General features: G+C 38.1%; 4 protein-coding genes across 4 annotated transcripts; 2 read left to right on the top strand and 2 right to left on the bottom strand.

Annotated features, from left to right (window-relative positions):
- The first annotated feature begins 2,260 nt into the window (after window positions 1-2,260).
- Window positions 2,261-4,265, top strand: LOC123037825. Its single transcript, XM_044460439.1, has 3 exons — window positions 2,261-2,288; window positions 3,815-4,026; window positions 4,080-4,265. The coding sequence occupies exons 1-3, from the start codon at window positions 2,261-2,263 to the stop codon at window positions 4,263-4,265; spliced, it is 426 nt and encodes a 141-aa protein (XP_044316374.1).
- A 344-nt stretch (window positions 4,266-4,609) lies between these two features.
- Window positions 4,610-5,766, bottom strand: LOC123037824 (phenoloxidase-activating factor 2-like). The gene is made up of 2 exons (XM_044460438.1): window positions 5,563-5,766; window positions 4,610-5,503 (listed from the first exon to the last, which is right to left on the bottom strand). The coding sequence occupies exons 1-2, from the start codon at window positions 5,764-5,766 to the stop codon at window positions 4,610-4,612; spliced, it is 1,098 nt and encodes a 365-aa protein (XP_044316373.1).
- A 1,764-nt stretch (window positions 5,767-7,530) lies between these two features.
- LOC108044036 (accessory gland protein Acp29AB-like) lies at window positions 7,531-8,373 on the top strand. The gene has a single exon (XM_017122891.2). The coding sequence runs from the start codon at window positions 7,531-7,533 to the stop codon at window positions 8,371-8,373; it is 843 nt and encodes a 280-aa protein (XP_016978380.1).
- A 12,248-nt stretch (window positions 8,374-20,621) lies between these two features.
- LOC108037859 (aminopeptidase Q) lies at window positions 20,622-23,890 on the bottom strand. The gene is made up of 4 exons (XM_044459523.1): window positions 23,308-23,890; window positions 23,096-23,251; window positions 21,680-23,036; window positions 20,622-21,349 (listed from the first exon to the last, which is right to left on the bottom strand). The coding sequence occupies exons 1-4, from the start codon at window positions 23,811-23,813 to the stop codon at window positions 21,242-21,244; spliced, it is 2,127 nt and encodes a 708-aa protein (XP_044315458.1). The 5' UTR covers window positions 23,814-23,890; the 3' UTR covers window positions 20,622-21,241.
- Window positions 23,891-27,593: the final 3,703 nt, after the last annotated feature.

Raw genomic sequence — 27,593 nt, 5'->3', positions numbered from 1 at the left:
GGATCAGGTGTGTGGCAAAATATTTACAATTAAGGACAAAGGCAGCAAATGCATTGAAACCTACATTGGTCCATGTGATGTCGAAGAATGTCATCTACCGCTGTTCTTGGGTATTGAGTTTCGTCATATTTGGTGTTCGTGTTTGTGTGTTCGTTTGCCCTAGTCTAAGTGTGAAAGGATTAAATAGGATTGTGGAAAATTTGGTCAAAGTCAAAATGTATGTTTGACTTCAATTACAGCGTGATTTCTGAATTTAACAAAATGTTTTTAATTCGACTAAGAAGGTTGTGGAATATAATTGCGTATTTTCACATCTTCAGCCGAATAGATTGATGAATAAAAAAACCGTGCTTATATTAAAAAACATGTGTAAATGGTATGGCTTTTTTGATGCCATGAAAATTGAGCCATTTAAAACTTAACATTCTAAGTTAACCGTTAAGTGAAGTAACATAATACTTCTGCTTATTTTCCACATATATATATATTTTATATATATATTTTCAATACCACCAAAAAGTAATTCATAATTTGCATTCAATATATTTCAAATCAATTATTATGATTTAAAGAAGAGTTAAAGGTTATGTGGGTATTTTAGAAACGATTTGTTTCATCGTTGTGGTCTGGGTCTTGGTGTCTTGTTGTCCGGAGTTTTGCTTGCCAGTTGATTGGGCATGCAATCCAATGGATCTGAAGGAGGTCCTGGCGGCGGGGCAGCGTTTTCCGGTGGGGGATAATTTGGCGGCAATGGACCGGAGCCACTCGAAGTCCGAGCACCCTATTTTAGATTAATAAAGATCAATTAGGGTATGGATTTTAATAAATCAATAGCAATTGATTGTACTTACGTATGGCCTTCTATAGACTTGTTGCTGCGGGTATCGGTATAGCTGGGCATTCGCAATTCCCAGGAGAACGCAGCTGAAGAGCAGAATTGCAAGTGCGATTTTAGGCGACATCTTTAGTACGACGAGAGTTTGGAATACACTGTGACTTTGTCTGCAATTCTTTCCCTTTTTATACCAATCTGATAATGAGCCCTCGAGTGTCTAACCAGTTGCACATAAAAAATATAAGGACAACGCCAAACTTTGAATTTAAAACACCATTAAATGCGGTGCTGTGACTTTATTAATTGAAAATTGGCTTAAGACTAAATGCTTGTGATAAAAATCATACTTGTGTTGCCCTTTGTTTACATAAATTTGTGAGCAAGATTCAATAATTCAATAATTTGAGAGTGAGAGTGCCACTTATTGAAGAGCGGCATCGCCAGCTCCGGATGTGGATTTTTTACATCTTGTTTCTTGGTATGAATATGTGAATATGTCACTTTATGTATTTTCAGTACTGGGGCGATGCCCACTTTATTATCGCCATATAAAGTTTCAAGCAGATAGCTTGAAATCTGAGGGACTAGTTAACGTAGAAACGAACGGACGGACGAACTTGGCTAGATCGACTCTCCAGGTGATGCTGATCAAGAATATATATAACTTATAGGGTTGGAAATGTCTCCTTCACTGCGTTGAAAACTTTTAACTGAAATTATAATACCCTCTGCAAGGATATAAAAACTAAGAAGAAAGATATCGAGAAATACGGGTGCACAGTTCAAAATGATTAGTAATGAAACAAATTATTAATGTCATTGTAATATAACCCCGTTTCTTAAATGTATGCCGCTGCAGAATAGAATGCTTGTAATGCTTGCTTTTTATTATTATTCAATCACAGAAAAGTCGTAATTTTTTTTAAATACTTCAGAAAATTCGTCACCGGTGTGGCCAGTGCTGGTCCTTGGTGGGGGACTACTGTTCCTTTCAGTACTTTGCTGTTCATCTGCATTCCAGGTACAATCGGGTATAACAGGAGGTCTCTTTGGGTTGGGAACACTAGGTTCATATCTCGGCTCCTGCCATGCGGTTGGTTGTACCGGGAAACTAGGGTTGTTAAAAAAATCTATGGTACTATCGATAGTATCGATGGTCGAAAAATTTAGCAAACATCGATGGTTTTGGGCCACCATCGATACTATCGTTTCAGAAAAAGAATATTTTTTTTTGTGGTATATTTGAACAAAAAAATTAGTATATTGTGGTATATTTCTGGAAGCTTGCTAGAATTTTCCACTTTAAGGTCACACTGCCAAATCCACGAAATTAAAGAAGGATCAATGTAAGCGAGTATATTATAAACTTTTGACTATATTTATATTATATTATTAGTTCAGATTTGTTGGCAGTGGTTCGAAGACATGGACAAGTTCTTAAAGCGCAAGAATGGTAAGTTATTTTTAAAATAATGAGAAGTAGCTTTTAACTTGGTTGTTTAAAGGCATTTAAGAACTACTTATTAAGTGGGCACGTGTATTCAAAATACACCAATTATGAAAATTAAATAAGTAAGATTATTTTACAAACAGATTTAGATGACGGCCAGGAAGTTCAGCAAGAACCCGAGACATCTAAACCAAAAAAAAAGAAGGGTATGTCAACGGTGTGGACTCATTTCTCCAGAGTCGACAAATATTCTGCTAAGTGCAACAAATGCGGGAAAATTTATGTGACAAGCGGAAATACATCAAATCTATTTGACCACCTTAAACGCATACACAAGAACGATGATCTTGACCTTAAACCCGCAGAAAAAATAACCACGTTTTTAGCTGGTCCATTAGCATACGATAAAACGTCCAAACGGAAGCAAGAAATTGATAAGGCATTGGCCCGAATGGTTGCTCTAGACGTGCAACCATTTTATATTGTGGAAAATCGGGGTTTTTGCGACCTTTTAAACGTAATTGACCCAAAATATCGCGTACCGTCCAGAAGCAAATTAACCAATGTTTTAGTCGCTGATTTATACGAAGAGAAGGTGGCAAAATTGAAAAGCATATTGAAGAGAACGGATTCAGTTTCGATCACAACAGACGGATGGTCTTCAGCCGCCAATGACTACTATGTAACCATAACATGTCATTTTTTGACGGATTCTTTCGAGCTAAAATCGGCAGTTTTATCGACTTCCAAATTGGAAAATGCATTTAACCATAACGCAATAAATATTGCCGAGACTGTTCAAAATATTTTAGACGAATGGAATCTCTTTAATAAGGTTTCCGCCATTGTTACAGATAACGCAGCCAATGTTGTACTCGCATGCAAATTTTTAAACAAAACGCATTTCCCATGCTTTGCACATTCGCTCAACTTGGTTGTTCAGGATGCTTTAACAGTAGAAGAAATTAAAGAGCCTTTCCAAAAGTGCAAAAGAATTGTACAGTTCTTCAAAAGCAGCACAATTGCTTTTGCAAAGCTTAGGGAATCGCAGAGCCCAGAAAAGGCCCTTAATCTTATTCAGGAGGTGCCAACAAGATGGAATAGCAGCTTTCATATGATACGACGAATGTTGCTGCTGAAAGAGCACGTTGCTAAAGTCTTGCTAGGCACTCCAAAGAGTCCAAAAATGTTAACCGCTGATGATTTTCTGATTTTGGAAGATGTTTCCCAACTGCTCACCAATTTTGATAGAGCTACTGCAAGAGTTTCAGCTACAAGCGTGACAATGTCTTTAATAATACCCATAATATGCGGCTTGCATACAGAATTACTCGAGCCCAAGAGTCCACTAAAAACATTGGAGGGTAAAATTGTATGCAATTTTCTTTTAGAAAAAATTGAATCTAGGCTGTCAAAGTATGAAACCCTTACTGCCACCAGAATATCTACCATATTGGACCCGAAGTTTAAAGTAGATGGGTTCCGCTCAAGCAGTAATGCTCAAACTGCTGTGAGTTTGATCGAAACAGAGCTTGCGGCCCTAGAAAATGTAGGTTCCAAACCACTGCCAGCACCACCAATTCTTCCCGAAGAAGATAGCTCTCCCACTGATCCGCTTTTTAGGTTTTTGAAATCTAAAAATGCCGCCAGAGCTCTGAACGAAAAGGTGGATTCAACCAAATCTTTAAATCATTACCTTAGTCAGAGCCATAAAGTGCAAGATCCTCTTGAGTTTTGGAAGGTACGTTTTGTGCTTTTTAAATACCTTCGTAAACTAATCTTTAAATTTTACAGAACTGCGCAGAAGACACTATTGGTCTGCAGACATTGGCGAAGCGATACTTGACTATTCCAGCTACGTCTACAGAGTCTGAACGTATGTTCAGCAAAGCAGCGGAAGTAATTTCCACAAAAAGAACTTTGCTAAAGCCGGAAAATGTAAACCGGCTATTGTTTTTGAACAAAAACGTGGACCTGTAGCAATTTTAATTAACATGAATTTAATATGAATTTCTCATTTTTTAATTAGTTATGTATTAACCAAAAATACCTTTTTTTAAGAAAAGTGTATCTCTTATAATTTTCCTTTTTGTTTTATTATGAATTTCTTATTTTTTAAATATAATTACAAACTTGTATCGTAAATATATATTTTTTTAAGTTGTTATTAATATGAAGTCTTTATTTATTCGTTTGTTATGTATAATCGTAAATGCGTCCAGTGAAATAAAATACGATTCTGAATTTGTTACTATTAATATTTAGTTTTATTTGTTTTTAGCTTTCAAAATGTTTAAACAACCACTATCGATGTTTAAACAACCCTACGAGAAACTCAAAAAAGATCTACCTTGATGTGCGGGTAAATTAAAAGGTGGTGGTGTGTTTTCAGGTTCACTTTCTGGTTCGGGTTCGTAACCGTCTAAATTTTTGTTAGTCTCATCGATAATCCATTTTCGAACTTTTCCAACATTGGTATAAGCCGCCGGGACGTCCTGCATTCCGCACTGAACGCCAAAGTTTACAATGCCGGCCAGCTCATACCTTTGGGGATCTTCTCGCAGGGGACAAGCCAGCGGAGACCCAGCATCGCCCATGCAAGAATCCTTTCCACGCTCCCCACCAGCGCACAAGAGGCTGTTGTCGAGCTGGAATTCGTTTCCGTAGAAGCGACGAAGTTGATACTCGCACTCATTGTTCTGGACTATTGGTAACTCCACCTTCTTCAAAACATCCATGTATGTTAAGTCGGCAAAGGACTTCTTACCCCAGCCACTGAAGATGCAGCGCGAGTAATCGAAGTTCCTATTATCCGGCGGCAGGCAGATTGGCTTAATGTGTTGGGTAAATTTTAGCGGAGTCCGAAGGAACAAGAGAGCCACGTTATTGGCCCCGTTGTTTTTGGCGAAGCCAGGATGACGAACGATCGACCGGATTCTAGCTTCAACATGTGGCAATTGCTCGGAGTTGGTTTTTAAGTCCCATTCGCCAGCCCGGACAATAAGCTGGTCTTCGGTTAGGTTGTCGGTTACGGATTTGGCTGTGATGACCACCTTGGGAGAGATAATGGCGCCACCACCCAAGTAAATACCTCTTGTATCGAGCAAGGCCACCATCCATGGAAACTCGAACTCCTGGGCAAAGCCATCCAAGTTCCGGTCTGTGAAGGATAGGCCTCTGATGTTGGGTCGTCCGCAATCGTAATCTGGCTCGACATTCTGAAAAGGCAGGCGATAGTTAGTATTATCTTTCACACTACCGCAACAACGTCACTTACAAGTATATTTATAGTTTCACAGCAGGTTTCAAGGGCAGGGCATCCATTATTTCCATCAGTCGTATCTCGGAATTGTATTTGTGCCCGGCATTTATGACGCGCAACGCACCTTCTCTCCCTTGAGGGCCCACAATCCTGGCCCAGGACCTGATAGATGGCCAGGAGAAGGAATAGGATTGGAAGAATTCCGTGCAGACGACGCATTCTTGTTTGCGCTGAAAAAGAAACTGCGGCCTCTCGAGACAGATAGCCGCTATTTAAAGCTTGGTTCTTGTGAACTTATAACCCGAGAAGAGACTTCGCATCGCAACTGATTTCAAAAAAAAACCCAGTGACTCTCTAGATTATAAAATGCGTTATACACATACATATATGATTTTAATGGGGCTTCAAAAAGTGAGCGTGCCAAATATATTGGTTGTTTTCGAGACCCCGATTTTTCCATACAAATGAAAGGCGATCTCAATAAAACAAAATCATTGCTCTAGTTAAAATATAAATGGTGATTTATTGACATCTAACTAATATCTAGTATAAAATACTATCGATTTATTTAAGATTTTTTCTCAATGCCATTCAAAATTAATGTGAAAGAATTTTTTGCAGCAAATCTTCGCCATAGTTAAAATAGTATTATTGATTTATACAAACCTTAAAACGGAAATAGCTAAGACGAACTGTGAACTCAAATTTCCGAGAACCGTAAAATCAAAACGTTGTTTTCTTAAATTAACAGGGGATTTTTTCAATGGGATATCATTTTTGACTTATTAAAATGTGACAATTATCTTAGCATATGGTTTTTTGTTTAATTAAAAGTAGCAATCAAAATATATGTAAAAGGAATGTTGATGTTTAACGAAGTCGTTGTTCTAGTTAAATTATCAATGTTGATTTATTGACATCTGACTAAGATCGCGTTTTTGGTTTCAAGTATAGGGGATTTTTTCATGCCTTCCAAATACATGTTAGTTAAAATAAAATTCAACAATTAACAAATGATTAAAATTGTAATTTAAAGAGCCTATAAGTTGTAATTCAATGCCATACTTAGCTATCGCCTAGCTTGTTGTTTCTATCCTCCTTTATTCGTCTTCGATGTCATGCCATTTGCTGGAAAGTTCTTCCCTGAGCAAACTCCTCAAATGGCAAGTTGTGTTATATGCCTTACTTTATTAACTTCTCGCATCCATTAAATTTAATTATAAAATTGTTTACAGCTTTCTGCGAATTATCAATTATATATTATAATCAGCGAATGGAAATTTGTGGGAAATTTGGTCAAAGTCAAAATTTATGTTTGATTTTAACTACAGCGTGATTTCTGCATTAATTCCACTATGGACGTTGTGGAATATATTTGCTTATTTTTATATTTTTAGCAAAATAGATTAATGAATAAAAAACCGTACTCATTTTAAACAAGAAAGGAAAGCTAACTTCGGGGGAAGCCGAAGTTGATATACCCTTGCAGAATATTCTGTAAGTTATGGCATTTCCAATCGTTCAGTTATATAGCAGCTATAGGATATAGTCGGCCGATCCTTTTGAAATTCGGTAGGTTTGATAGATTGGCCAAAAATAATACCCATAAAAAATCGCAACTTCCTAAGCTTAGGATATAGTCGGCCGATCCCGGCCCGACTTATATACTGCGTGCAAAGGAACGAGGGGTGTGTGCAAAGTTTCAATTCGATTTCTTAAAAACTGAGAGACTAGTTCGCGTAGAAACAGACAGACGGACATGCTTATGTTAACTCAGGACGCGATCCTGATCAAGAATATATGTACTTTATACGGATGTCTCCTTCACTGCGTTGCACACTTGTGACCAAAATTATAATACCCTTTGCAAGGGTATAAAAATGCAAAATAAGCTTATCAGCAATAAAGCAGAGTCTTTAAAAACTCAGCCGAAGAACAAAGTATTAGTATACAATCAAGTTTCAACCTCAGCTGTCTAACAGAATGTTCAGGTCTGCGACCTTTTTTTTGTGCGTATTTCTTGCACTGGATCTCCATGGATCCTTGACAGGAGCACAGGATGGGAGGCGCTACGGGTGTCTATTAACATACCCTTCAAATCAGGGTAGGGCATTCTGCGTTTCTGCACTGCAACCAGTGATCGATCACATTACCAAGGAAAAACAGGAGTCAAATATCTGCGAAGTGAAATTTAATGAAACCTTAGTGCAATTAGATCAGATAAAACGCCAGTTGAGTGCGACACAGACTCAATTGGAAAATCAACAGACATCCTTTGAGGAAAATTTGAAGAATCTTATTCCGCAGGACCTCGATGAGAGGTTGAACAGGATAGAAAGCAAACAGACAGCCCTATCAAATCAACTAACGGCTGCAGAAGAAAAAACGGACAACCAATTAACAACTATGCAGAAAGCACTATCCAAAATGGACAGAAATATCGTGCTACAGAATTTTGAACGGATAGGCACGAGGCTCTTCTACATTGAACACAAATTAAAAGTGAATTGGAGGACTGCCGAAAAAATCTGTATGGAGATTGGCGGCCATCTAGCAGCTTTCGAAAATAATCAGGAGTATAACGCTATTACTGCCAAACTCTCTAAATCAAACTACTGGTTGGGCATCAACGATCTAGATAGACAGGGCACATTTATATCCTTGGCCTCCGGAAAACGAGCTCCATATTTGTGGTGGCGTTCAGATGAACCCAAGTACAACGATAGCACTCAACACTGCGCTTACATATATGACGGCCGAATGATAGTTTTATCTTGTGTAAATGATGTTATGCATTTCATTTGTCAAGCAGATGACGAAGTTTAGCTAAGCAAAAGAAAGCTTTAAGTGCTAGAAAACTGTGTTTGATTAAAAATATTTTGAATTATATGCGTACCTGTTAACAAAAATGCTTTTGAGATGTACCATATAATTGAAAATCTAAGAAATAAATAATAAAAAAACAAATAAATTTACTTGTGAGTTTATACCCGTTTGAGCAAATAAATTAAAAAAAATTTTACACGAGTTATTTTGTACTATCCGTTAGAATTTCCAAAACAATCCCGATCAACCATTACGTTTAAAATAGATTTAAAAAGTATATTTAAAAGTTAGTTTCCAGAATATTTTCCCCGCCGGCACGGTACTTCGGTTGGTCTCATCTTCAATGGAGATGCCATCACCAGTGTCACCTCCCATTGCTACCTAGGAGTACATTTGGACAGAGCGCTAGTATGGCGGGCCCACATCTCGGCAATCAAAGCCAAATGCTTGCAGAAGCTACAAAAGCTTGACTGTCTGCTGCGCTCGAAAAAATTGCACTTTTCAAATAAGGCCCTGCTAATTAAAGCCATCATCACGCCAACTTGGACGTACGCCATTCAAGCATGGGGCACTGCCTCTAAGCATCAGCTTGAGAGGCTTAGAGTCGTGCAATCACTCCCCTGCACTATGGGGTTTTTGACCACTTTATGTGGCATTTAGTCATTTTTTAAAAGTGCTCCAATTAAAAAAAAAAAAATGGGAATGCATTAACAGAACATCAAACTGTTATGCCTCATACTCAAAATGTTAATACTTAACAGCATATGTTAGCATAACAGCTGTAAAGTCAGCTGTTGCCTCCGAAAGCACCAGCGCTAAGTTTGCAATTTTTTTAAAGCGTTCTTTGAAATTAATTTACTCGTGTAAAACACCATTTTAAAATAAAAAAACAAATGGAAACTGATCTCACAGGCTTGTACTATATGTTAAATGTATTAATTGTTTAAATTATGCGTGTTTATACTAATATTTTGTCATTTTATAAATGCACCTTAAGCTGAATTTTGAGGAACAAATTTCAACTTTGGGAAGAGTTTTGAAATAGAAGTTTGCATTAGTTTTCAATGCGCCCAAGTGTATGTTGTAGCCTGGTCAATTCTGAGCAAAAATCTGTTAGTCTTATTGTGCACTTTTCCGCACTATTGGTGCAATTTGAATTTTTCTTAGATAACCTCACTTTCTCCAACGCCGACTTGGTTGCTGTTTACAATAGCGAGAAGGGCCGGCTTGAGCAAGAAAAGGCTATACAATGTTTGATGAACAAATTATTTATAATATGAGGATCATTTTGATATGTTTGTCCTGTCAGTTGCCCATCAACTTGGACAAATTCGAATCATTTTGCCTACAAACTGTCGAATTGTTAGTCGATATGTATGCATGGCTGCCGTTGAGTTTTGAGTTTGATGAAATTTTTTCTTTTTGCTTTTGTTGCACTTATTATCATCAACTTTTATAGGGCTGGAGCAACAAATTTCAGCTACTTAAATTTCATTAATTTTTTTTTAGTTTTAACCGATTGTTCCTATGGGAGCTATAGGATATTGTTTCCTGATCCAAACGATTTTCACACTATATGTGCCTAGGGACAAATTATGACGATTGGTAAAGTTTCATGTCGATATCTCCAAAACTGACCGAGTTATTAATTAATGCCACAAAAACAGGTCAAAAACCCCATAGTGCCCTGGTACGTTACAAACAGTGCCATCGAGAGGGACTTTCGACTACTACCTATAGGGGACCAAATTAATATACACAGCAGTCGTTACGCTGACAGGATTGTGGCACATCCAAACCCCCTAGCGAGTGACCTAGCTGAGCCAATTTCTCTCCGACGGCTGAAGAAGCTACATCCCACCGATCTCCTTACTCGTAAGATCGTATAAAATTCTCACTTATTTTGTTACTTCCAAACTCGTTATAATTGTTACTTAGTATTTAAGGCTACTATGTATGCATAAAATTTCTTTCTCGTTAATTACGCTAGGTTAAGTTCAGAAGGCACTGAACAGATTCCAGTGAATAAAAATAATATTTTTGAAATTAAAAAAAAAAGAATATTTGCTCTACGGAACCGCCGAAAAGTAGGCAATAGCTTGTTCGAATCGCATTAAGCAAACATTTAAAAAATGAGCAACGCCTACCTTTTAAGATACGGCTTGCCGAAGTTTACTTCAGTATATGTGATCAAGAATTTACATACTTTATAGGGTCGGAAATGTCTTGTTTAGTGCGTTGCAAACTGTTGACTGAAATTATAATACCCTCTGCAAGGGCATAAAAACTTATGTTACAAGGTAAATGGTATGGCTTTTTTGATGCCATCAAAATTGAGGCAATTATTAAAAAATTGACTAATTGCCATTTACAAGTCAACATTCTAAACACCGTTAAGTGAAGTAATATAATACTTCTGTTTATTTTCGACTTACATATATTTATATATCACCAAAAAGTAATTGCTAATTTATGTTCAATACATTTCAAATCAATTTTTATGATTTAAATTAGAGTTAATGGTTATATGGGTAATTTAGAAACGATTTGTTTTTAGCGTTGTGGTCTGGGTCTTGGTGTCTTGTTGTCCGGAGTTTTACTGGCCAGTTGATTGGGAATGCAATCCAATGGCTCTGAAGGAGGTCCTGGCGGCGTGGCAGCGTTTTCCGGTGAGGGATAATTTGGCGGCAATGGACCGGAGCCACCTGAAGTCCGAGCACCCTATTTTAGATTAATAAAGATCGATTAGGGTATAGATTTTATAAATTTTATAAATATATACTTTATAGGGTCGGAGATGTCTCCTTCACTGCATTGCACACTTTTGACCAAAATTATAATACCCTCTGCAAGGGTATAAAAACCGTGCTTATATTCAAGCACATGTGTTACAAGGTAAATTGTATGGCTTTTTTGATGCCATCAAAATTGAGGCATTTAAAACATAACATTCTAAGTTAACCTTTAAGTGAAGTAACATAATACTTCTGCTTATTTTCCACATATACTCTATGAGCTCAAAATTTGTATATATTTTCAATACCACCAAAAAGTAATTCATAATTTGCATTCAATATATTTCAAATCAATTATTATGATTTAAAGAAGAGTTAAAGGTTATGTGGGTATTTTAGAAACGATTTGTTTCATCGTTGTGGTCTGGGTCTTGGTGTCTTGTTGTCCGGAGTTTTGCTGGCCAGTTGATTGGGCATGCAATCCAATGGATCTGAAGGAGGACCTGGCGGCGGGGCAGCGTTTTCCGGTGGGGGATAATTATTCTGATAATGAACCCTCGAGTCTTATCAGTTGCACATAAGAAGAAAATGAATAAATGCACACTGCATTTCTTGAGAAAAAAAAGAGTTCTGCTTACTTGGAACCCCTTATCTCTATTTAGGGTCTATTTATGTGGAAGACGCATTTCCAATTAATCAAGATGAAAAACAAGAAAAATCGTCTTAATATATAATTTATTCAGAAAAAGATTATAAAATAATGATGTGTAATTGATTCGAGGAAATGTAAGTGCTGGGGAAATAAAGTATTTTAAATCAAATAAGTATTGTTTACTTAATTTAATTTACACGTTTCAAATTTGTAAAATTGCATTGCCTTTGTTGAAGTTTCGATCTCCTTAAATAGTACTCCGCAGTAATGAACTTAAGTCTTTGACTTCCTCCCGTAGAAGCCCAGCACTCCAAGATGGCCCTGAAACCCAAACCCCGATGGTCTAACCGGAGTACTTAAGTGCCTAAGCGCTCCATGATGGATATGGATGCAAGTGAGGCTGTGCTCAGGCTTAGCCCTAAAAGCGCATTTTAAGTAATTCCAGAGCCTCGGCTATGGTCTCTTAACCCACTGCTCACCCTTTCACCAGCCCTTTTTGCTGCGGCTTAAAAGCTTTAAAAGAATTTATTGCGAACACTTGAAGTATTTTTTTCAGCCGTTCGCCGCTGCTTCTGCTCTATATACATATATGCATAGGTATATGGTGGAAATTATTCGCCTGGGTGTAAAGTGAAAGCAGCTAGAAAAACAACAGCATCTGCAGGGAGCAACAGTCGCTTGGAGGAAAGGAAAATGCTTGCCGATGCGTAGGTTATTTACAATGGGTTCTTGTAGGGGGAAACCTGCTACAGCCAAGGCTTTCAATATTTTCACACTTTGGTTTTTAGTTGTAATGTTTTCTCTATATATAATACAGTTGCACTTAATGGCTCCGGTCGTGTGCCTCGAAAGTAAATGGTCCTCGAGCTGGTTGCCTGGCACAAGAAAAATGGAGTATCCGCATCGAAGGAGCGAAGGGACTGTGAGAAATAGGACCTTGACTATCTGCAGTTGTGGCTCAAACCGAAATAAATGACCTTTGTTGGTTATTTCTCCAATAATAAAAGGCGACGAGGGTAAACACACATTTGCTGACAATATTGCTTTAAAAGCAATTGCTTAAATTTTACATTACGGAAGCCAATATTTTCAACAATAGCAAAACAACTAGTAAATAAATGATTAGCTAAATGACTTACGCGCCGATATGACCATGTATAATTAACAGGTATTCAACCTCAACATTTTCACACGTAATCGATTTTATCGGCCTTAATTTAAAACCCACAACATTTGTTTGCTTTATTTTTTTCGCTATACCACCATGACACTCTACGAATTAATTATAATTTTTTTACGCAGCTTTAGTTCATACAAGGCATTGTCATTTTACAAAGTAATTGAAAAAATTCCATACAAATCAGTGCTGAATTTTTTGCCAAGCCATAAATAAGTAATTAGAGTTTTTTATTTAAAAGACGAAATAGAAATTTGAATAGTTTGCATACATTGCTATGGTTTAATTAATTTTTACGTTTTTGCTTAGGGGATTATTGGAATTAATATGAAATTAGTTTGCGACAGGTGCAAAAAGCATTTAGATTGTTGTAAAATTGAAAATAGCTATAAGTAAGAGCTATAAAAATAAAAATAAACACATTGTATATTTATACTATACTTAATTAACCGAAACGTTTTAAATATTTCCCTCGCAGCCTGTTTGCCAACCTCTCTTATTTGGCCTAATTAATGTCGTCTGTGAACTCATCAGGCCATTGGATAAACATTTTTACATAACCAAGCTGCATTCAAATTGATTTATGTTAATTACTGTTTAACAGAATGCGCCTGACTGATTGCTAAATTGATTTTAAATGAAATGCAAATACGGAAAAAATGTACTCGGCCACATAAAAAAGAAATCACCCAGTGTCCCACTGATGATAATGACAATCTATTTTATCGCTCTGATTGCTGTCAAACATCAGCGAGGCCGTAGTTCGTGGCAAAAGGCCGTAGTTCGTGGCAAAATGGATAAATCGTGAAAAGTGCGAAAACTAACCACATTATTTGTTAACATTGATTTCGATCTTTTTGTGCTCCCATAGGAACGCTGACTGCAAATAAATAAGGTTCTTGAAACAGAAACTTACAAATGTTATTTATATTTTATTTTAAAAATAGAAAAGGTAAAATTGTACATAATATAAAAAAATTTTCTTCAGAGCTGGTATGCATTCTTTGCTCAATTTTAAACTATATATAAGTCTTTCGCTGCCAAATAAATATTCAAGATTTATAAAGAGACTTTAATTTTCGTTGAAAGCACAGGGCATCCCTATGAGAATACCAACTGATAATAGGCAAAGATGCTGATATGTAACAATCTGTGACTTTTATGGACTCAGTGAGCATTAAGTTAATGACAGCCCCTGCGGCAACAAAAAGTTGCCCGAAAAGAAACATTCGCTGAGTTTATTTATGGAATTCAGCCGCCAAGGAATTGAGGATGTAATAAAACGTAACTTGGAGAGTATAAAGTTTTTAGCCTTATTTGCATATATTTAAATACAGTTTTTAAATCAAATATCAAAGGAAGGTAAAACTAAAATAAAGAGTCTGTGGAATACCAAATCATAAACTAATTTATGCAGTTTGGTTTTTGGATATTACATTTCTTAGTGATAGAAATTAAATTATTTAATATTGTTACGAGCTTTAAATACATTTAATTGAATATTTTTAATAGAAAAACACACCCTGCTGAGGTGTTAAGTACTTATTTACAGCTATCAAGGGCATTTAATTACCAGACAAATTTTTCGATTTTATCAGCTAGTTATTTACAACATATTGACGTTTGTCGTTGTGTTTTCGGGCATAAATCGGCCAGCTTCTTGTTTGTTCTGGCACATTTGAATGGGTGAAGGCAATTAAGGACTCCTTTGTCTGCGATTAGGTAATGACATGAGCCGGCCCCTGCCTGACAATTGGGTATTGGCTTGTTGTCGGGGTCTCAGCTGTCAAGAGCAGCAGGTGGAGATGGGTGGATTGGCTGGATTGGGTGGAGATAGGGTCAGTGGGTCCGGGGGCATGGGAGAGGTTGAATGGAATGTCGGGGAGATGGCATATCATTGACGGGGGCGGGGTATCGGCAGCTGGGAAACCAACTTGCAACCTACTTGGCCCAGAAACGCACTCGTGTGTGTGTTCCTTTTGCGTGTGTGTATTGGCCAAATGCCAACGAACAAAACTTGCCATAAATCCACAGGCAGCGTATAATTAATAAGGATTAATTGTGCACCAGAACTTGTGCAGCGACAATGCCAGACAGAGCCAAAGACAAAGGCGCAATGGACGTGGAATGGGGCATGGAGATGCTGATTGCATGGTCGTAGTCAAAATTTAATTAATTAATAGCACAACTTTAGGCGACCTGCATGTGTGTCTCACAATCCTGGCAAAACGGGCTGTAAATCGATAAGCAAAACTCGAATTCGGAAAATTACCTCCGGTATGCGTTGTGGCAGAAATATTCTCGTAAAATATTTGCCTTAATTAACAGATTCAGATCTTGGCTCTTTATTAGAAAGCTAATTGCTAGCATACTTACATTCCGTCGCAGAAAACTAGTCAAATTTGTATTCAAGTTCATTTAAGCTTTCTTAAAATATGTTTCATTGATTAAGAGGTTAAATTTCTTTGAAGTGAATAAAGAAGTGAAGTGAATAAAGAACATTCTAGAGCGGAATTCTCATTTATTTATACATAGCTAAATTGAATTTTAAACTTAGAGCAAACAAAAAAAGGTTTAAGCTAAAGCTACTAGAGACCTTAAGCTCGACAATTGTAATTTTATTTTATCATACGATATTCTTTTTGTTTAATTTAATGTGGTTTTAGCGGATTCTTTGTTTTGATAATTTTTTTTTTTTTTTTAACTTTTATTTAAATTTTATAAAATATTTGACAGTTATATTTGGTGAAATTGGCTATAGCCTGGGCTTGCGTTGAATATAAAAATAGTTTTTAAAAGAAAAGAGAAAGGCATTGGGAACACTCAACGGTTTTTAATAACTTCCGCCATGTTTGTAATAACTTTTATTTTATTGAATACCCGAAACCCACTTTTTATTGCCGCTAGCAGCTGAATAAATCAATAATCACAATTATTTGTGCATTGTTGCCAAAAAATTGTCTCATTTGCATGATGCAATTTCTTGAGGCCAAAGCTAGTAATTAAGCCGGCATTTGGCAGCAACAGAAGATTGTCCACTTAATTCGAAAGGAAGCGAAAACTTTTTTATTAGCTCTGCAATTCCTCCGTCTTTTCTCCTCGGCATTTCAATTCCCCGAACTTTTTTATCAGACCTTTTACAGTTTTCCTACTTAACTTTACGTTCGCTTGGCCCTCGTTTTTTCCACCGCTTGGCAGGTGAGTGCAAGGGACGGAAGGGAAATGAAAGACGGCAATTAATGTTAAGCTCTTGGCACGGCCCAAAGGATAGTTGAGCATTTGGCGGGGCAAAAAAAAAAAGAACAAAAAAAAACAGAAGTGCAGCGAGGGAGGGGATTGGTTTTAATTAGGAAAAGTGTTTTATACTCCAATAACATTATGGTAAGCTTTGCAGGATTGAACCCGGAAGACTTGGAGCTCTTAAAAAATGCAAAAATTGAAGTTTAAATTTTGTGCTTTAGAGTGAAAATCAATGAATTTCTTTTAAAGTACTATTTTTCACAGGAACGCCCACAAATGCGGACAAAACAGAACGTATTAATTCAAGTTATTAAATTTCCACCACCGTACACCACAAATAAAATAAGCTTCAATCTACAAAAAAACCATTAAATGAATTTGAATAATAATTATACCGCTTATTGCTGTTAAATAAAATGTTGATTTATTTATAACAGCGTTTGAATATTTGTTTTCAATTTATAGATTATAAATTTCAGAAGGGATATTCATTATCATTGATTGCTTTTTGTTATTTTTTGAATATTTATCGATTTTTGACCGCCATTTGTTCATATATCTGGTCAATAGTTAAAGTTGTCAGCATCAAAAACTTTATTATTCATTTTCATTGGTGGAAAGTGGGAGCCATTGGCCATTTGGTATTTATCTTTGTTTACCATACTTTATGCTTGACTGATTTCCCCATTAAGTATGACTATTTTCTTCCCAGAAATATTTTTTATTATAACAACAGACAAACAACAATAAAACTACAGATACGAACGCAGTTTTAGTATTTTTATTCTTCACGCATTTTGCTTATTGTCTCCACGAAACTGTTTTTAAGTCCCATACCCGGTGTTGCCATGATTTTTAGTGGGTAAACAAGAATTTCGATGCGGCATAATTTTCCCACCACCTTGTCCTCCTCGCGCGGGTAATTTGTTTTTGACGCATTGCTGATAACGACGCCGATGATGATGTCATAATTTTATTTCGCTATTCCATTGCCCGGGCTAAAAGTCAAAACAAAAAGCGTTTAAATTTCAACGATCTATCCGCATTCGATGTAATTTGCATAATATTTTAATTTTGCATACTTATTGGCGCATAATTAGGTGGTTAAGTCCGCGGGTGTGGGCTTTGTTGTTTGACTTTTAGTTCAATATTTACCAAAGAAAAAATTTCAAATTTAATTTGCATAGATGAGAGAGTAATTGCAAGGAAGGGGCTGATTATTCTACAAGTTATAAAATCTAGACGGTTCTTTTTTATTTCTTTAAGATTCTGCTGGTTGCTTTTTAAATGTTTTATAGAAAAAAGCCGTTTTTCTAAGAAAAGTGCATATTTTCTTTGTCTTGCCCGTCAAATATTAACAACTCTCTGGTATTTTGTACAGTCTACCCATTTAGTGGTAGTCTCAACCTGTCCCTTATTTATTTGGTTTTTTATTTACCCCTTGACCGCAACGGCAAAAAAACTCAAATGTACATACGCGCATTTTAATGGACTTCGCGGAATACTCAACTTCAGAACATCCACTCCTGGTAAAATCGGATACACATGCACCCATTCCCAATTGCAAATCGAACGTACGTTTCGGGTGCCACATAATGTTTGTCTAAGATCCATGGTGTCCCTTGATTTTGTGGCGTACTGAAAAAATATTTCTGAGGGGCTTTACTAATTCGTTTATCGTATTTCGATAATCTTTGGTCAAAGACGGACAGTTTCGAATAGCTTTTTAAAGATATTTTAATCAAATGTTGCAGTTTTAAGTGGTTTAATGAAATCCCCTCCAGTACACCCCTGTCCAGATAAAAAGGTCTGGTCTGGGCACAAAAACCCAACGAAACGGGGTACTTTTTTTTCGCAATCCCGCCACCCAACACAAACACTCGAGTTGCTGAGCGTTGCCGGATATTGGCTTCATACACCGCCAGCCAATTTTAAATTGCCAATATTGATTTATACGCCGCATGCGTTGCTGCCACATGGGGTACAAAAGCCAAGTTAGGGGGAGTTCTGAAGCTGGAGCTGGAGCCCAGGTCCTCTGAAGCATTGTTAAGTTGCAATTTTGCAGGTGGTGGCCGGGGATCCATTGCCAAAGATGGACGTGGGGCCGAAGTAAATGGGCATGGGATTTCACGTAGTTAACGCTGCCAGAATTTATTGGCCAGGCTTTAATAGCTGCACTCGCATGCAATGCAAATGTGGTTAAATGTACACGGTGAACGGACTTAAATGCAAAGATATTTACCATTCATTTATTTTTGATATGCCAATAGAGGATATGAATATTGAAAACATATGTAACCGCAATTTTAACTTTAATTTATTATTTCTTTTGAAACATTATCAAGTTTTTTGCTGTGTACAAGCTTATAAAGGACATAAATATTGAAAATATATGTTGGCCTTATTTTTACCTTAAATTTAATGTTTATTTTCTATTACAGTATAATATTTCTTTCTGTGTACGCACTTATAAGCTGCATAGCATAGGCGAGCATCCTCAAATATAATATTACTTAGCTTAAATGCAATTGGATATGCTATCAAAGCGAAGAAAAAATGATTTTCCCATTCGCCATCCCCTTTTAATTTCGCATGCCCATCTCTTTGCTCGGCTTCTGATTTCCCAAATCCCATTTAAGAATTCCCTTTGTGGGAGTCAGGGATACCCAGAACTCAGACTTGCCCACAACAGTTGAACACACTCCTTTGCATAATTCATGTAAAAAATTCAACACAACTCGAATTTGAGTCCCAGTGTGTTGGTTGTTTGTTTGCTGAGAGCTGTTTCGGATCCTGCTGCCGTTGTCCTTTTTATGGGGGCAATCGACATGTGCTTTAAGTGCTGCGATGCCGGCAGATAGATGAGAATGTGTCAAATGAATGTGGCCCGGTTAACCAACTGACATGTCCTGTTCATATATTCATAGGAGGTGCTTTACGTTAAAATTAAAAAATAATAAACTAAAAATAAAATACTTTGATATCATAGCTTATCTTATGTATATCTTAAGTATATGAAAACTAAAATATATAATTATAATATTTTAGAACATGCTTTTGCTTATAGTTTCTTGGGTTCAAATTCAACTGTTGTGGTTTACTGGTCAACCTTTTGCAACTATTACCTTTTGCAGGCTGGACCTGGGCAATTAAAAAAAAATTAATTGACCGCTTCCATAATGAACGTCATTATAAAACTGTCAACTGCATTCTGCAACTGTATTATGGCCAGCTCTGACACAAAACGATATTTATACCCGTTACTCGTAGAGTAAAAGGGTATATTGTATTCGTGCAAAAGTATGTAACAGCTAGAAGGAAGCGTTTCCGACCCTATAAAGTATATATATTCTTGATCAGGATCACTAGCCGAGTCGATCTAGCCATGTCCGTCTGTCTGTCCGTCTGTCCGTATGAACGCTGAGATCTCGGAAACTATAAAAGCTAGAAGATTGGCATTTTGCATGCAGATTCTAGGAGTTCCTACGTAGCGCAAGTTTGTTTCAAAAAGGTGCCACGCCCCCTTCAACGCCCACAATCGCTCATATACGATTTAAAAAATTTAAATATTTCGGAAAAGTAAAAATTCAGTTTTATTGTGTTTATCAATACCTATCGAAATGTAGAAGAAATTTTTCAAATCGGACCATTCGTTAAAAGGTTATGCGTGATCAAAGTTTCTATCTCCATCTCCCTCACACTCCCTTTACGTGAGTAACGGGTATCTGATAGTCGTGGCTCCCGACTATAGCGTTCTCTCTTGTTTTTTACTTGCTTTTACAATAATTGATTTTTTTAATACACCATAAGAATTTTTGTTTTCATTGCGCCCAAAGTGAATGCTTTAGTGCCTTTAACAAGTATGAAATTAAATAGCAACCTTAATGAATTTTCGCATTTAAACCTGGCCACAAACAAAGGGGAATTAAAAAAGCAAGTTCCGACATTTAAATTTATCATAAAAATCATATAAAATTCCTCTTAAAAAGGATAATCATAGAAAACGAAGGCGATCAAAAAAAAATTAAATGTTTTATAATAGGTGAAAACATAATTACTTTCGCAGGGTATGTTGGTATATTGGTTGTTGATTGATAAATGTGTTCTCTGTACAAAATAAAGTTCCGCAGGCTTAGGCTGCCTCAACTTGTTGCAGCAAACAGCGTTATTAATGCATAGCGGCAAATTTGATTTATAAATATTTGTCTTGCCCCTGGCTAAAAACGAACCAAAAGAGCCAAAAAGGGGCGTCGTAAAAATAACCAAAACGGAAAATGGTAATTTATTTTCCATTAAATTTAATTTGCATGGTTTTAGGCGCAATCCGCTTCCGCCTGATCCTTGGCTCCCACGGCTGTGGCCTGAATTTCATTTAGCGAAAAATATGCTTTTATTTTCCCCCCACAATTTTCCACACTCTTGCTGAGGATATTGGTATTTTTACCAATTTTGCTTTAGTTTTAAATATTTGTATAATTGGATAATGTTACTAAATAAGTTTTTAAATTATGGTACATTACTTTACAATTTCACGACTAAGTTTCTCCTTAGCATTTTGCATTGACCTTAAAGCCATCTGAAGACTTTAACCTTCCGGTCGTTGAAGTGATTTGGTGAACAGGAGGAGTCCATTGCATTCGCATCGCCATGGAAATTGCTGCAGTATTAGGGGTCTGGCATTGTCTTTACCACTGCGGAAAGGAGCATCGATACTGTCCTTTATTCCTGCCCAGTTCTCAGTCCACAGTTCGCGGCTCCGCCTTTATTGTTATTTCGCCTGCATCATTATTTCAGTTGGCGCCTTGGCACTGGCCGTGTTGTAAGTGGAGCCCCAGTTACCAGTGGCTGCTCCTTCCCGAGTCCTTTGGCATTCTGCGGAGCTGCTTCTGCTGTTGTTGCAGATAAAGATAAATAGTCTCAGATAACGCTCAGTTATTTGCAAACAAATACAATTGCGGTTCATTGATGGCGGTTTCATTTCGCCATCCACCGAAGAAGTAGTCTGATTGGGGAAATGGGTGTGGATCTGGTCTGGCCCATTAATTTGTGGCTCTTGAATGGCGGTTAGTCCGGGTAGTCGAGGCTATTCAGATTCACATCCTTGAGCACAAATTTGTCGAACGTGTAACTGATGAACTCAGCATACCATCTGCCAGCAATACCCAGCCATTTCTGTGGGGATAACAAAACTACTTGAGAGGATATTCTGTGAGTAAGGGTCGATGCATACATATTTTGAATAAATTATTGAAATACATTAATATTTAATTTTAATAAATTTTTGTAAAAAGATAATTTAAATTCAGTTGTTATTAAAAATATATAAATATACATTTTAAAAACTACACTGCCTTATATAAATTACTTAGTATATTTCACTCATAAGCTTTGCCTTTACATTGAAGGTCTTACCGAAGTTGGTTTGATTATTAGTTATTAGTATTAACATTTTCATATATGAAAATATTAAGAAAGTATTTTGTATCCCTCCTTATTGCTTACCGCAATGTTAAAGGAACTTTCCGGGGAGACGCCCCAAATGCCATGTGTCACGCCCACAACGAACGCCATCAGGGGCTCATACTCGTCCTCATCGACTATATACTTAAGGACATTTAAGGCGGTGCTCCAGCTGATTAGCTCGTGGTTCCACAGGAAAAATATATCGCTGACGATTTGGGCTCTGTTAAGGACGTGAATGCTGCGGAAGTCATCGAAAAGCGTGGTTGCCAATAGCTGCCAGGTGAGTTCGTCATAGTTGACCCTGTAGTAGCCAACGGCCCGGAGATTGAGAAGGATCCAATGGTCTTGGGGCACATCCTCCTCCAGTTGTACGCTTTGATTTTGTGCACTGAGCCAGGCCCTCGGCCTGAGGTCTCTGGAGGAGGCCTCGTTTTGGATGAAGTAAGTCAGGGGAATCCACCAGAGCTCAGTCCTGCTTCCATTGAGGGCGTGGCTTTGGACCAGGACTACCTTACTCCCCTTTCTGATAACTGTGACCAGTGGATATCCCTTCTGCATGATCCACGTGTCCATAATGCCCTTTACGTTCCAGTTCTTGGTCTCGAAAGACTCCCTTTCACTGGCCAACTGCAGCGATCGCCAGAAGAGATCGGGGGTACTGCTGGCGAAGGAGTTCTGCCACAGGTGCCGCTGGAGTCCGTCGTAGAAAGTGGCGTTGCCCAGGAAGCCGTTCACCATGCCCATCAGCGAGGTGGCCTTCTGGTAGAGGTGCTCCTCCGACTCTGGACTGGCGGGCGGGAAGAGGGGCACCAAGGACATGCCGGCCACCTGCGATTCGTACATGAAGGCCATTTCGCGATGGCGCAGAAGCAATCGACGACCCATTCCCGGCTGCAAATGATCCACGGCGAGGGCCTCAAAGTAGCCGGTTAGACCCTCCTTCAGCCAGAGATCCGACCACCAGTCGATGCCCATCAGATTGCCGAACCACATGTGGGCCATTTCGTGAGCAATCAGCAGGAGCGCCTGCATTTTGGCCCTCGACATTGGGCCATCCTCGCGTTTAAGGATCTCCTTGCTGCGGTAGACGACCAGGCCGAGCTGTTCCACGGCGGAACTGGGGAAATTGTCCACCACCAGCTGGTCGATCTTGTCCAGCGGCAGGCGCACCTGCAGCAGCTCATCCAGGAACGTGAGCAGCTGGGGAGCCACTTCGGCGGCAAAGGAGGTCTCACGCACATCAGCCGATTTGGAGCAGGTGCGAAAGCGGACAGGATATGCACTGGCCGCCTGGGTGAATCGACAGGTGAAGTTGTTCACTGATAAGGCCAGCAAATGGGTGGGCATCAAGGGAGTAACCTCATGCACGGACCACACGTAGTCCTGTAGTTCATGGCTATTAAACCGGTTAAATTATTAGGGACTAAGAGTACAAGTGGGGGATGCTTTACTAACTTGGGCAGCACAGCACGGACATTCATGTTGCTGTAGCTTTGGAATCGCCTGTGATGGCCCATGGTCACATTAAAGGTGGCCCTTAAGGCGGGCTCATCGAAACTGGGCATGGTATTCCTAATCAAGTTCCGATCGAAATGAGAGACGGAGTACCAACTACAAAAAGTGGAAGATTAGCTTTCATCAGGATAACAGCAAAATGCAATATTTACATTTTCTCCGAGGTCCTTGCATTCACATAGTGAAGTACAAAGTAACCATCCTTCTTTTCCTTCGACATTGATCTACCGAATGCAATAGTTAGTATATAGGACTTTCCCATCCTTAAGGACTTGTCGAATGTTAAGACCATATTTGCCCGATCTTTATTGAACATGACATTCATTAGCTGATAATCCGACGCCTCGCCATGCAGCCTTATTTTCTGGGCTTCCACAAAAATATTGGCCACATGGAGCACCAATTGATTGGTATTTTTTTGAGCATGTAGGGAAATATTCACGGAACCATGGTAACGCAGGTTGGACGGGCTATCCAGGTAAGTTATTAACCTTATGTCGTAGTGAAAGGGCGTGATAGTTGTCGGTAAACGAGACTCATTATAGAGCGGAACTTTAACGGAGCTTGCGACTTGAAATACAATCAAAATGACTAAAATGCGCAACAGAGTAATATCTTTCTTGTAGACTTCATTAATACTAGATAACCATATTGGCATGCTGAATTAAAAGACTCGATTTCAGGACTTTTGGACAAAACGCCGAAAAAATAGTAAAAATTTAAAATTTTTAAACAAACAAAAGTTTTTTGACAATCTAGCAAAGAAACATTAGATTAATCTTTCTGTCGATATAAGTTGTATTTTTAAATTTTTATAATTATAAAATAAAAATAAGTTTTAAACATGATCACTTATTATTATTTAAAAATACTGAATATGGTTGAGTGTTTCAATGTCTATTTTAAGTGTTTAATTTTTGTTTTCAAAAACATTTTAATAATCATTATTTTCGGTCCCTGTAATATTTATAAATAACATTCTCAGTTGTCTGTTTTATTATATATTTAAAATTAGGTAAAGGTAATGGGTTATGATAGCCCCAGTACGCTTGAAATAAAAGGAAAGAAAGAAATGCATAAAAGGAATTAAATTCAAAACGGGTGTTATTCAATGACCATTTTAACTGAGGGCAGGGAGTCTAGATTTTCTGGATGTGAAAAGAGGTGCGACCAGTAAAAGTAACATTTCCAGCTCGACTTGGCAGCGTCTTGACTTACTTTCCAGCTTTCACTTGCGAGGTGGCAGAAGTTTTGCAACTTTTCGCGTTACGTGCGTTTCCCGATTTGCTCATGTATCTGTTTGCATCCGTGTGCGAGTGTGCGAGTGTTGGTGCGTGTGTGGGTCCTGCGCCAAAAAAGTATGTTAAGCACTTTGCTCCCAGTTTGCAGGCGCACTTTTGGGCCCAGCAGGACCCTCGAACGCAAACGCATACGCGTACGTTTTCGGATCTGGTTTGCGATTTATACGTGCATGTAATATGTGTAATTTATGACTGACGGGATGTGAGCGCTTAAATTATGTGCAAAATGCTCACCAAAGCCTCGCTGGCTTTGGGAGGCTAACAAACTTTTACTCAAAACTTTGCCACCAGTCCCTCCGCGAATATCAAAATATTGACAGTCACGTGTGGATTAGTTATTGGATTTGGGTTTAGTAAGGGGATTTTTATTTCGCAACGCTGTGCTTCATCGATTTCTTTATTTACTAGAAAGGAAGACCAGCCTCGGCTTGTCGAAGTTTATATACCCTTGCACTTTTTGCAAAGTTTCATCCAACTAGCTTTAAAACTGAGAAACTAGTTTGTGAAGGTTCGGAAAGACGGACAGATGAACCTAGACATGTCAACTAGTCTGGTGATCAGACGTGCCAGTTTTGGACACTTTTCTGCAAATCCATTTTTCGAAAATTTGAAAAGGGAGTAACATCATTGAAAATGTCGAAAAATCGACCCAAAAATAAAAAAAAAGTGAGAACACAGATTTTTAGAGAATCAAACCACAATCATTTGGGGATTTGCTACTTTGAAATCGGATGTCTGTAAGAAAAGTTATGAGCTTAGAAGTGCCGTTTTTAGACACTTTTCTGCAAAGCCATTTTTCAAAAATTTGGAAAGGGAGTAACATCATTGAAAATGACGAAAAATCGACCCAAAAATAAAAAAAAAGTGAGAACACAGATTTTTAGAGAATCAAACCACAATCATTTTGAGGTATGCCACTTTCCTATCGGATGTCTGTAAGAAAAGTTATGAGCTTAGACGTGCCAGTTTTGGACACTTTTCTGCGAAGCCATTTTTCGAAAATTTGGAAAGGGGTGACATGATTGAAAATGACGAAAAATCGACCCAACAATACAAACCAAGATTTAAACTCAGATTTTTAGAGAATTAAACACAACCAATGCTATTGGTATTTTTCCTTGAGAGTCTGATTCTAATATATTTTATTTTTAAGGTTACGTTTCAGTCTAAAATTATAAAACCGAACATAGTGAAAAAGATGTTTTGAATAGCTGCAGGAAAAGTGATTATTTGCCCCTAAGACAAAGGATACCATGAGAATGGGTATCTACTGTCAGAAAGTGTGTCCATTTGAGGGGCTCTCCGAAATGACAAAGCTTAGTCGGATTATGCTTTATGCCCCCTCAAAGGCCCTCAGCCCTTTCCCGGTGCATTTGCTCATCCCGATGCGGATCCTAAATGAATTTTCATTTCCAATTACTTTACAATTTTGCTTTTGTGTGCCTGATGACTTGGATCTGAATCTGGTTGCCTCTCCCGCACTTTGCCTCCCTGCGTCCTTGTCTGCCCCTGGTGGCATTACAATTCGATTTCCTAATTTTCAATTTTACACGTTTGGCAAACACTCGAGCCGAACAGCCCAGATCGAAAACAGGACAAGACCCGAATACCCATACCTAGTCCTCATCCGCATCCGCATCCGCATCCCTATCCAATCGTTCCGCTATCCGTATGCAATGCCAGGCCAGAGACTTTTGAGAAATTTTAATTAAAATTGAATTTTCTTGCATTTAATTAAAAGCTTAGCTGGCGCGCATGAAAAATGAGAGAAGCCAAAGAAAAACTATGCTCGATGAGGATGCGGACGAGGGTGCGGACAAGGATGCGGATGCGGATGTGGATGTAGATGCGGATGTGGCAGGGCACTCGAGCAGAAGTGCATGCACTGGCTGCACCAGAGATATGAGAATCATCATCGTCAGCTGGCTAAGGCATACATATACATGTATCCCATCGCAAAAGGAAATAGAGCTGCAGATATTTTCGTTTGTTTACCGGGACCAAGATCCTGGCCTTCCCGGAACCGGTGCTAAACGCAACACTGACAGCTCCTGTCAAAATAAGCAACTAATCTCTGCCTGCTGCAATATTGTTTGACAAGCGAACACAGACAAACAAGTGGGTCGGCTGCCATTCATCAAACTCCCATTTAAGGCTTGTGCCATTGATTTTCAGTGGAGACAATTGCCCCGAAATTCTGGCCATGGTTTCAGGAACAATAACCATGCCAATTGGATTTTGGGTTGTGGCTGGCTAATTAAGTTTTTCACTTCACCCCCTCCCCTCAAATCCACTGACAAATTGCTACCGAAAATTTGTCTATGCCGCAACATTTTCCACCATTTCCGGCCACCAGAATGCATCACAGTTGCGGACCGGAAGTCGATTCAGTTATATCGCAGGAGGCGGCCATGCGGAATGTTTCGTTCGTCGATTTTTGTCCGGCTTAGCGATAATTTTTAACTGACCGCAATGAGGCAAAACAGGATCTGGATGGAGTGTCCCGAATCATTAGTATGGTGCTCAACTTTTATACCTAGTCGTCAACTGCTGGCTTTAATCGACCGTCAGAAGTCTGTACTAGTACCACACAAGACAGTGTAGTACAAAATTTTACATTTATTCTAAAATATATTTATCTTAAAAATATGCCGTTTTCATAATTTGTAAGACCCACTTTTAAGATTTTCTTAAACGAAGATAGGAATGATTTTGAAACTGCAAATAAATATCATAAATATAAATATACAAGTCTATTTTGAATACTTAGATATTTTTGGTAATGCAAACAGTTATTAATTTCTGCAAGCATTGCAATTAAAAAATCAATTAAATATACGTATAATTTGATTACAAGACAGGGTTTTTTCGTGAAAGTCGTATATGACTTATTAGAAATTCATCTAAAATGGCTCTTTTCGCTTGGCAGTTTTTTCTTTTTTTTTCAAGGAAACCAATCAATGCATTCTTTGTATTCCTTGCTTTGGCAACGTTGAATGCCACGAACAAATTCTGGTGGCGCCAACTGACCAAGCAACCGATCAATGGCTACCCATCCTGCTTCCGGAACGATGCGGCCGAAGCCACATAATTGTTTTAAATTTTTCATAAATTCCCCCGCAAAATGTAGCTCGATA

This window comes from Drosophila rhopaloa, unplaced genomic scaffold (genome assembly GCF_018152115.1).
Source record: "Drosophila rhopaloa isolate 14029-0021.01 unplaced genomic scaffold, ASM1815211v1 contig_2, whole genome shotgun sequence".
In the NCBI taxonomy this organism is placed as follows: Eukaryota; Metazoa; Arthropoda; class Insecta; order Diptera; family Drosophilidae; genus Drosophila; species Drosophila rhopaloa.
This window is presented reverse-complemented; position numbering and strand designations above follow the sequence as displayed.